At 39.9% G+C, this 12226-nt stretch overlaps 1 protein-coding gene across 2 annotated transcripts in view; it reads right to left on the bottom strand.

The window, feature by feature from the left end:
• The window catches only part of USH2A (usherin), a gene marked incomplete at its 5' end in the record, with an annotated part of 586511 nt that overhangs the window by 169127 nt on the left and 405158 nt on the right, over positions 1 to 12226 (bottom strand). For both annotated transcript variants that reach the window (XM_084623291.1, XM_084623290.1), the window contains one exon: positions 11059 to 11687. In XM_084623291.1, the coding sequence (XP_084479417.1) occupies positions 11059 to 11687 (629 nt within the window). The remainder of the gene's footprint in view (positions 1 to 11058; positions 11688 to 12226) is intronic.

The following is a 12226-nucleotide window of genomic DNA, read 5'->3' as shown; positions in this document are numbered from 1 at the left end:
GGCTAAGAAAACATCCACCCATACCATTAACATGTTTTTATTTTTCAGTAATAAATTACAATAATATGTATTGTAACTATATGTATCTGTTGCTTTGCGTATTGCATCTATTGCTTTATGTATAAATCGGTCTTTACAAGACAACAAATTTAAATGAAACAAAATCAAAACCCTATTTTTCTTGCAGTCTTACTCAACTTTCAGTGTGAATAATTTTTATGTTCACCTGATTAATTAGTACCTTGATATAGGCTTGTCCATATCCACTCTGCAGGTCTGATCCAATTCCCGTTGAACTAGCTGACTCCAACGGGAGCTAGATCGTGCTGTGAGTTCACAGACGTGTGTCAACCAGATAGGGATAATACATACAATGGGCCCGAGGTCCAGATTAAATCCTCTTTGTGCCACTGCAACAGTACAAAGTGGACTTAAAGCTGCCCTCAAGAGGAAACTGTAGATTCCCCTGTTAGGATTCTCCCATTGGGGTGAAGTTGGCCTGGCTGGCTCAGCATTATCATCTCCTTCTATGCGGGGACCCTCAAGGTGTAAATTACATTAGCTCTGACTGTTCTAGCTTGTGCCAGAAGCCAATTCAACCCAATGAAGCCCCAGAATAGGGAGAGGCAGAAAAGTGGCTTAGTGCCTCCTTTGCCTTTTCTTCACCCATACTAGGCAAAGCTAAGTCCTGAGCCTTAGAAAATATGAATGGAAAACAGTCAAGCTGTGTGTGTTACAAAATAAAAAAACAAAATAATGTTGATTTATAATACAATAACATGAAGATATTTTAGTTGAGGTGCTGATCAATTAAGCAACCTGCTCCCTAATTTTCTCCAGTCTCAAAACTGAGTCCCTCTAAAATGGTGACTCCACATACTAACACATGCCCCGAGTACAAAGGAGCTGGATTCATAGCGTGTTTTTGAAAGGATCTGGAATACCACCAGGGAGTAACTAATGTTAGATCTTAAGAACAGGAGGAGCGCTTGAGCCTTGATACTTGCAAGGATCTTGGCAGCAGAATTTCGAAGAAAACTGAAGATCTTTGATAACAAAATCTGGAATATTATTAAACACAGAATTATAAACAGGGCAGTCTTGATTTATGAGAACACAAACAAGCTTACCCATGTCAACAAAGGAAAGGTTTTACTCTGGCTAGGTTTCAAGTGTGCTATTCAGATTTCTGGTTTCAGAGTAGCAGCAGATTTCTGTCATTCCCTACATATGATTAAGGAAATGAAGACAACATCACAAGGAAAACAATGCTAGCAGGTAGCAGAAGGTAGAAGAAGATTTTGCATCTTTCCTAATTCATCTATTAGAAAGATATATTACAATCACCCTCCTTTATGCAAAAGAGCAAAATCTCTTTTTGGAGGAGCTGATGTACTTTCTCCCTTTGTTTAAAAAGTATAGGAGCATGGGCAATATAAAGCTTGAAGGTTTCATTTTAAAATTTAGGTAGAAAACAGACAGGCTAGTGTATTTTATGTTGTAAGTTTCCACATCCAGGAAGGAACATTTCTTCCTACTACATTGTGCGTGAACAAAACAGCACAGCTGACCCGATGCATTGTACACGTGTGAGAAGGGGAGGAGGGGGCCACTTTCCATGGGAGACTCATATTTGTCACTGAAGGAGGCAGCATACCAGCCTCAATGGCCCATTGGTCTGACCCACTATGGAAAATCATGTTTCCCCAGCCATAATTATATTTTGTAACTAATATAGGGCCCAGTCCTGAAGTTTGGATTTCACTTTGAGTTCTGCCTAAATAAGGACTGAGTAAGGCCGCACAGTTAAACCTTAACTGTCTTCTGTGAGCTCTCAAAGGACTGACTAGTCTGGGTTGTTTAATGGAAGAGAACTTCTAACAGAAGTATTGTATGTGATATGTTTGGGGACACTTTGAGGATTACCCTCAAAGTTGCCTCAAAATGTTCAACTTGTACTGATTTTGCTTTATTTCCTGAGATGATTTATGAGTCAATGACCAAGTCGTGGGCAGTCTGGCCTATAAGTTAAAGCTGAATCCAGATGAGGTGGGTCCTGGAGCAAAGTCAAAGGTTGTATCTGGGAGACAGGGACCAAAGCTAAGCTGAAGGGTTACCCAGAGTCGCAGTCAGAAGGCCTAGTAGAGGATCGGAGTTGGGAGTCAGAAACCAAAGCCTAAGCTGAAGGGTTCACTGGAGCTGCAGTCAGAAGGTGGAGCTGAGGGTCTGAGCTAGGGAGTCAGAGGTCAGGAAGGAGCTGGGGGCTGGAGCAGGAACAGGCTGGGGTGGGAGCTATGGACAGGACCAAGAGCAGCTGCAGGCACTGAGCAGCCACTGGACTGCTGCTGCTATTGACCCTGAGTATCAGCCAATCAGATGGTGCAATCAATCTGACAGCTTCTATCAGGACCAGCTGCGCTCAGTGGGTTACCAGGAGACTGGTTCTGGTGCAGGCGAGGCTCCTGCTAGTGCGTCACTGCTAAACTTTGGATACTTAAGTTCTTTACCAGCACACAATAAAATTCTTTAAATAAAACATGTACAGTGCTATGTAACACCATCTAGGGAGATGGGAGGTTATCAGCACATGCAGTACCACTGCTGTTCCTCCGACACTTCAGCATCTGAATCTCACACTGACAGTGTTCTATATACTGAAACTTGAAAGGACTTTCAAATATTATTCTGTATTGTGTTTTGTGCACTGACGCTGTGATGGGGGCTGTACAATACTGTCCCTGCCTAAATTACAGTAGGTATTTTATCTTGTAATGCAAACTGCAAAGAGAATGAAACGTTGCAAACCAGGCACAACGATGTTAGTACTCAGCAGCATGAAAAACAAAGTAGAGTCTGGGTCTCATTTGGCCTGATTCCCTCTGAACTTGGTGGACTCAGTGTTTTATTTATTGCTAGGGTTGTCGGTCTATCTAAAATCAAGATGGAATAGAAAGCAGTGATTTAAACTTGAGATGATGCTCATATGTATCGGGGAGCTGACCTGCCTTGAACTTCAGATGTCACCTGGAAAGAAGGATGGAACAGGATATACAATCCAATGCCACATCAGGCAAACTTTCCTGTCATAAAAAGTGGTAGCCTAAACACTTCAATGACAAGTCAAGGACAAGGTCAAGTGACTGATTGGCTTATGCAATGTAAATAAAGATGGCAGAGCCAGCCTGGTTTAAATTCATTGCGACACAACTGGACCTTCTCTCCTCTTTATCCCGAATCTGCCAGACTGGAGGTCAGAACTTGGCAGTGCGTGAAACCAGAAGGACTCACTAGACAGCCTGTGTTGGAAACAGTAGCAGTTTGTTCATTGATCTGAAGCTCAGCATGGAGGCCACGGAAGAGGGTGCAGATGAGGAAGCCAGAACAAGGTAACTACTGGGAGAGATTAACTGATTCAATGTAATGACACTGGAAGCTGTCATTTAAAGATCAAAGAACTTCATTTTCTCCACCACAAAATTTAAAGAGACTGAAATTAGCCATTTTCTCCCCATTAAACAGTTACAACCCCCAGAAAGCTTTTCTTTTTGACAGCAGTCCGAACATTTCAATTTAATTCTGAAACGAGTTTCAAAGGAAGTACACAACTACATTTTTTGCTTTACACTAGTCTCACTCTCATTGATGGGCATGACCCATAACAAATACACTATTGAGAGCTTTACACTCTAAGCCCCAAAGTATATTAAAAAGGTAAGTTATTATCCCTATTTTATAGATGAATCCCCCAAACAAGAAAGAGATTGAGTGTTTTACCCAATATCACATAGTAAGACATAGGCAAATCGAACACAGCCCTCCCAGCTTCAGGTCCTGTGTTCTAGCCACTGGATTATGTTACCTCCCCAAAACAAATATGGCCAGGAAGTCTACTTCACTGTAGATGTTGCCTGGTTTAAAAGAAAACTAAGCTGGGATTGTGTCAGGAGTTGGAATAGATCCTGATTCCTGACAGAGGCCAAGAGTGAGACTACAGTATATTCAGTAACCTGCATATCTCTCTGGTAATTAGAAAGAGTTGCAAAGACAGAACAATAGACTGAAGTTCTTATTTGTTTGAAATTACTCTATTGCTCGGGTTCAATGATCCAGCTCTACTATTCCACTTGCATTAATATGATTAAAGGAGAGAACTGGATGGCTGTGATGGACAAGATGTATTCAGTTCAGAGGGGCTAATCAGCCAGTCCATAAACCTACTCCAATAAAATCCATTATATTTCTAGATGTAGAGAGATACAGCCGTACTTTTTTTTCAAAAACCCAACCCTTTAATGGTCACATTTTCATGTATTTCCTGCAATTCTCATGCATGCACAATTCCCATCCACTTCAATCAGAGTTACGAATACAAGAGGGCAACAAGATCAAGCCTGCAATGATCAGTTGCTAGTGGAAATGGTTTGAGAAGTTCTTGCACTGAATACTGGGTAAATGGAAACAACATTTCTGAATAAGCCTATGTAACTACTGCAGAACCTGAGATTTTTCATTGATATTGTTCAGTGCAAGGGGATATGCTGATGAGGTTCTCATTAGTTTTCTCCAAGTCACTCCACTGCATGGCATGCCCCAAATGAGCAAGCTGTGCAGGAAATCACAACCCTGAAATGCAGAAAAACCTCAGGTGTGCAGGCTAAGGCTGCTCCTAGGGGTGTTACAGTAGTTCAACTTGCTCAAGCAGCACTTATATGGCAAATAAACCAAGGTCTCACTGACCTTAGCAACATTACAAGGCAATCTTCACACAAGGATTGATTGCTCTTGAACAGCTTCCCCAAAGCACAGGGCACACCTGTGTAAAACTGGAAAAGAGCCATAGGTTTTTTTTTTTTCCAAGATGAAGTCTGTAGGTCTTCTTGTTGCATTTCCTTTTAACCCAGTAACACACAAGGGTAGATACCAGGTGTTTAACACTCTCCTTAGCCCAGTGGTGCTCTGTGGAGACCTTTGCAGCAGTCTGCAGGATGAAGCAATTTGAAAATGAAGCAGTGGTAGACCGGGGTCTTAAGAGGGACTGAGAGTAGAGCCATGAGAGGTTTTATCTAGCACAAAATGATCCGAGAAGTAAAACACTGGAGAATCACTGCAGTGGAAGATATTGGTGCTATGTAACTTTAATATTTTCAGAAAACTGCATTTGGAATTTTTCTGATTTTTACTCCTGCGAGAATCTGGAATGTAGGCTGCTGGCCTGTCTCCACTGCCTAGCAAGCATGCCATGCCCCAAAGTGTTCATACCCTTTCTTCAGGGCACAGTTTTATTCTTCAAAACACAAAACTCACAAAGTAGCACTAACAAAGTTATCCCAAAGCAGGCTGAAGGGACCCAGAAGACTCTCCCCTTAGGTCTCTTTTCCACTGGTCCATGGCCAGCCACAGGAGCCAGCTTCCTTTCTGTAATCCCCTTCAATGGATCTCTCTTGGCCCTTTACAGCAATGACCCCAGCAAGGGACGGTGGGGGTCTCAGAGCCAGGCACCAGACTGAGCGGGCATGTAATGCCCCATAATGCAATTGTAACTCCATGATATGTGGACATGGAAAATATCTTTTCTTTCATTTATCTTGGCCAGCTGTAACTGGATCAACTCTGTAACTGGTCTAACTGTATTTCTGAATAGCAACCATTTGATTTAATTGAGATCCTGTTTGTAGTATAACGGTAGGTTAAGAGTCCTGACCACTAAATTTCCTGCTTCTCATGTCTAAGCCAAGAGTGGAGTTGGGGTAACAATTATGATGATTGTTTCTCTTTTTGTTTAATTGTATGCATGCAACTTAGTAGTCAGCCTTGAGAAAGCGACCACTTAAAAATGTGTAAAGAACACTATGTAGTAAAGAAGGGTCATCCTGCTGCAAGGGAAAAATGGAGATTGCTTCATAGATGGCAGGCCCAGTGCGCTCACTGTTCAGTCTCAATAGGAAGGCATGAGCCTTCTTAGTTGCAGCTCCTTCCAGTGTGTGGAGAAGGGTGGCAGTGGGGCTCAGACAGAGGAGACAGAACTGAGGAAAATAATGAACAAGAACTATAAGATGAATTAAGAAAGATTACACCCTTCCTTCATTCAGAACAACTACAGGGAAATACTTGGGGTAAGCTCTGAAAGGGAAAGGGGGGCAAAATGAACTACTTTGTCAGATGCTAGAGGGCCATTACTACCAAAGGAGGAAATGTATTTTTTAGCAGTTACTATACACAGAATAGAGAAAAAAAGATGATAGATGACATCAGAATAGTTTATTGTTCTCCTTGTTCTGCATTTGGCATCTGAGATCTAATTTGAATGTAAGGAAATGTGTGTGTATATATATAAGTGGATTTTACCTTGAAGGGACATCCTGATGATAAAAATATTTCAAGGCTATATTGTCAAGTATGCTGCAAGACAAGAATTTCACCCTATCTTAGCCCAGAAAAATGTAGCATTATTCCTTCCCTTTGACATAATGAACCCGGCAAAGTACAGGTCCAGGCCACCTTTTAGATTGAACCAGAAAGCTCTCCAAGATGGCAGCTATAGCGGTGGAAAATGGTTGCAACTTCTCTGTCAGCAGACCTGCAAGTGGCATTGGTATGGGAGGGAGTACTTTCAGGGTACCCAGGCATCTACTTATCCAGTACATTGTCACAGAGGCCTCTACTTGCAAGTCTCCTGTGAATCTTCTAGTGGGGATTAAAGCTAGCCTCCCCAGTTGTAAACCCCAGTTAGGGCAGTAGTAGAAATAGCATCTGCCTACTGCAAGTTAGAAGGGTGAAGTCTAGTGCAAGAAAACATCATTTAACAAAAACGGTGAATCTAGTTCAGTGTATCCAGTCTCTTAATTCTTTAGCTACACTGAGTTCTCCCATAAACAATTATTCAGTGTGTAAACCAGCCTCTTCTCAAGTTGATCAACCTAGATACTCTCTCCAATGTCATACCAGCGTGAAGTGTGAGAATGAGGCATGCAGCACTTGCAACCGTCACAAGAAAATAACCAATTTCTTTTCTACTTCTGTAAATCAGGGTATAGCAAATCTTGTGTAACAGGAATAATGTTCACGGCATTGGAATACACTAAATAAACGACTCTTGCAGTTGCTGCATATCTCCACGTCACTTTGGCATTTAATCAGCCACAAAAGCAGTTTATTGCTCAGTATACTCTGCTGCCATGAACATTATCAATTCAGCAGATATTAAAGAATATCATGCAGGTGTCATAGAAAGTGGTGGTTTAAAAATTATCAGTAACGTTACACTTTTTTCTCCAGAAATGAAAGCAAGCTGAATGGTATTTGGAGACATCAGGCCATTCTGATTAAAATTAATATAAAAAGGACCACATACAGCATCAGAAGCCTCTATGCCGAGACTGTGGATGCTGTGCTGACATTTTTCCTCCTTGTAGAGTGAGGGCTTACGTCTGAGAAAATAAGCTGTATACTCCAGTGAGTACTCTTGCTACAGCGCTTTGAATTCTTCACATCACAAAATCATTTATATTGATTTTATGACTAAATAAAGGAATTGAAATATGTTTCTCTTCATAATAAATTCTCTTTTTTTCCAGTTTAAGTAAATATTTGCGCTCATGGTTTAGGGATTGGTTGCACTGACAACTGAAAGCCCCTATTGATTCACATCCCTGGCTTGGTGAAAGAGCCTCTCAATATAACTTTTCCCATAGTGCCCTTCCACAATACCTTCAGCTCTATCCTGGAAGGACAGCTCTCTCTAGGGCAAGAGGTAATTAAAGTCTCACGCTGGTTCACTCCTGAAGAGATTGTTTATTTTCCACTCTTCACGTAAGAGTTGCCACTGTAGCATTTAATATGACAAGTCTTGTATAGCACAAGCATGTTTTGAGCACTAAGCAGGTCCTGTATTCATGAAGGTTTTGTGACTCAGTTTACTGAGCCACCTCATTGAGACTAATGGCAATTTAAACATTACCAATATAAAGTCATCTGAGCCAGATTCATCCTACCTCTTTTCAGAATAAATTTCAATCACTCAGGGACAAGTCCTGAAGCAACCTCCATGCCTATACACCTGGCAGTGAAAGTGCTGTGAGGATATGTAAGGGGGACAGAGGTCAACTTCATGCCAAAGTGCAGGTGCAGAAAGGGGAAGCTAGAGGATCAACTACTCTTATGTTTTTCCTCTTCCTTCTCCCTCCACATAGAAATGATGTGGTCTCAGTGCTACAGTAATGGCCACGGAGTGGCTTCAGAACCTCACCATTCTTACATGGAAGTTCTATAGAATTTAACAGGCAGAGCTGCTTCTGGTGTGCTGGCCCCACTGGGGTGGGAAAGGACAGAACTACATCTCTGCCTCCTCCTCTCCACCCACATTCAGGCAATTTGCTTCTCTAAAGGGGAGCAAAGAGCAAGAAGTCCTTGGGTATCTCAGACAGCAATCCCATGGTAACTTTGGATGTTTGACTTTTGACAACTGAAGGCTTGTAAACTGTATAGATTCAGTACACCTCTAACCAGTTACAGAAATGTGTTAAAATACTAAATGCTAGCAGAAATGAGTAGCTATTAAATGTAGTCTTTTATTTCAATTGTTGCAGGATTTGGCCTTAAATTAGATAGCTGGCTAGTAATGAATCTACTGTTCTTTGTGTAGGCAACATTAGCTATGTCCAATCTCTCTTGAATTATTTACTGCAATATGATTTTCAAGTATCTAATTATACCATTTTGCTTAATTTCTTTTGGCAAATATTGTGATAAACCCTTTCTGTCCTTAAGAGGTTTGACTGTACTCCTTGAGAGCAGAAGAAAGGTAATGTTTCAGCTAAGAAATACACTCAGTATGAATTAGCAGATTTTGAATTTCTCCGTCCTGCTGTATGTGGAAAACTTTTGTTGTTTTATCTTAACTATTCCACTTGCCTAAATTCAACAGAATTTAATACAAAAGACGACCAGGTTCAGAAGAATTAAACACAGTGTTAGTATACTGTAATAGTTATATTACTCTGATGGATTAAAAGAGATATTTCACACACATGGGTGTATTTGAAAAGATATACACAAAGAAGTTTCATCTTTCTCAATGAAATTTTACCTTTTATTAATTATTTTTCATAGTTAGACCTACTACATTTGAGATAATGACAAAGTCAGGGATAGGGAACAGCACAACTGGGATCTAATAGTAAACAAACCCCACCTCAGCACTTCTCACTGAAATGGAAGATTCAATAGGTCCACAAGTAGAAAAAAGAAAGCCTGAGACTGCTAGAGCAGCAAATGGCACAAAATATGTCCAGCTCATACAGAAGGCTGTACAACATAGACCTTAAAAGGCTGAGAAAGTTAATGAGAGACTAGGGAAACAAGAAGGTAAAAATACGCAACTGAACTGTCTCATCAGACAGCAAAATCTGGTAAAGTATTCTTATATTGAAACTGAATTATTACGGAATGAAATGCAGGATTGTGCTATAAAACTTGGTCTCAAAAGAGAGAATTGATCTAACTGTTTTTTAGGAATGGTGGATCCCTGATATTTTGGATTTGTAACAGAGGAAGATCCAATTACTAATGAATGTGTATCCTAGGTCCCAAGGAAAAATCAAGTACAGGATCAAGAATAATTTGATAAGTTTTTTTAAAATTAGGATTGAGTATATTAATATCTAATGGAAAAGAAAATCCATATGTAAAAGGAGTAAAACTTTATGACCTTGGATACAGCATCAAAGATAAGCAGTGACTTCTTTTACTGTTATAAAGATTAAAGTCAATGTGACTGCTCATTAGGCAAGTGCTTAAATAACTTTCTGAACTGGGGCCATTGTCTGTACTGTGTATTTTACTCCATGTTATTGGTCCTGTTCCTGGCAAATCCATGAAAGGATGGTTTGTTAGAGTTTGTGTTGGTCATTAAGATGTGTCTAAAAAAAGTACAGAGTGCCTCTGAAGTCATCTGAAAGTATATAGCTAAAATTCCCAACAGTCTGGCAATACGTTACAATTACTAGTGTCAGTCGTTATTAATTCTTATGATAACCACTGTATTCAGATGCTGAACTTATTTGATCTTAAGGTGGATGGTAACATGTAATTCCATAGACAGTCAAATATAATTTAGAGAGCTCATGTTTCATTGTTTAAAAGAGGGTAACTCATATCAAAGTTTGATATTGTGGATGAAGAATGAAAAAATTAGCACTTAAATTCATATCCTCAAACTATTTATGCTGCCTGGGTAACTCCACTTTATATTTACCTTTTGAAACAAAATACATTTGAAACAAAAATAATAATTCTAACAGATGAACTTCAGTCTTATGCAAATGTCCTTTGTTTTGTGCTCTAGTGAGCAAGCTACTGTACCAATACTTTTGGCATTAGTACAAGACTGAATCCGTGAAAACATGTGCGTATTTACACAAAGAGGCTTCTAAGCTACAAAAATCCCTCTTGTTTGGTTACACTAATTTCCCTTGAATGAAGTTTGTATGCAAGCCAAAACAATGGTAGTTATCCTGTCCTCTAGAGCTCATTCCCAACTGAACAATGTGAATAATTGAAAACTTCCTAGCCAGTCCTGTAAGGCTACTCTTTCCTAAATCAGAGGACTCATGCTGTTATTTTTACTTCCTTAGCCTTTTACTTCCTTTTCCTTAGAAAAAGGACCTTTAATAATGTTATAAAAAGTTTAAATATTTATAACTTGGGACTTTATTAGTATTTTAATGAAGTCTTCAGATGGGGTTGTTAGGTTTTTTTGTAATTAATTTTCTGGTCTATTTTAGTCTGACGAGGGGATGAAAACTAAATATCCCATTGTGATGTTCCAAATATTTCAAGTGTCTGAGAAAAATGAAAGTGTCAACATAACATGGGGATGCAGACTTCAAGGAAAACTGAAGCCAAATCAAAGATAGTTTTGACCCAAAGGCCAGATGCTAATATTTATCTACCCCCAACAGCAATAAAATCTGTTAGCTCAGCCAGTAGTTGTCTCTGTCAAATACACATTCTTACAGGGAAAATATGTAAAAATTGTGAGACAAAACAAATTAAACCGACCTTAACCAAATCTGGTCCCAACACCTCCACATCAGGTGGCTGAACACCAGCAGGTCTTGATGGTCTGGTGGTAACTTCTGCCCAAGCGCTGCTGTTGGTGCCTCCATGAAGGGTGCTCACCAGTATTCTGTACTCAAACTTCTTCCAAGGGCTAAGAGCAGCACTCTGGTCAACATAGCTCATTGAATGATTACGAGGTAGAGTCATGAGAGTGGACACTTGTTCTGTTCCTTTAACTCTCCTTTCTATTGTAAAGTTTTCCACCAAACCATTTGGGTGAACAGGGGGTTGCCATGATATAAGCACAGATGTTGGCGTGTCTGAATACAGCTCTGGAGCAGGGATATCTTCAGGTGCATCTGGGAGAGTCTGTATAGCTGCGGCCTTGGGTGAAAGGGAGCATCCTTCAGAGGTGCAGCCTTCTACTTGAAACTGATAGACAGTATAAGGATGCAAATAAAGTATGGTGCAATTAGACTGGGTTCCTGGCACTGTAGCATGCAGTTGGCCATTTTGGTAAATGTTGTAATGAATGATGTTGCCATTTGGCTTTGATGGATGCTGCCAGATGATGACTGTTTCCCTAGCTTTAACATTCAAGAGTAGCGGTGGGTCTATAGGACCAGGCTCTGTAATTAAAAAAAAAAGGGGGGGGAGGATAAACACAATTTTGGGGCTGTTTTTTTTTTTAAACGAAAGGCAGACCTAGCAATTATTAACTACTTAAGGGAAACTACAAGGCTCAAAGGACAAAAGAGGTTCAGATTAATTGAATATTCTATTCCCCTTAAGAATGTAGGCCCACCTATTTAAAGGACTCTGCTGAATGTATATGGATCCCTTTTCAGTGACAAGTTGCTTATTAAAAACAACAAAACCGATCTCTCAGTGATATTACACTGAATACTGTTATCCTGGAGAGAAAATGTAAGACTATGTAACAGTTTAGAACCATAGTTCTAGCTTTTGCTGATATTTTTCTAGAGCACCAGCTACTAATTACAACCTATAACAGTCATAACAAAGCTGCATATTTTACAGCTCAGTAAACCTCTTCAGCAACTCTCATTATACATTCAATATTTTAGTTCATTCTGTTTACAATTCTAATCCATTTTTTGCAATTTATCTACTCCCTGTTAATATTATAGGTGATTTTTTACTGTGA

The sequence above is a fragment of the Lepidochelys olivacea genome, assembly GCF_965140295.1.
Source record: "Lepidochelys olivacea isolate rLepOli2 genome assembly, chromosome: 3".
Classification (NCBI taxonomy): domain Eukaryota; kingdom Metazoa; phylum Chordata; order Testudines; family Cheloniidae; genus Lepidochelys; species Lepidochelys olivacea.
This window is presented reverse-complemented; position numbering and strand designations above follow the sequence as displayed.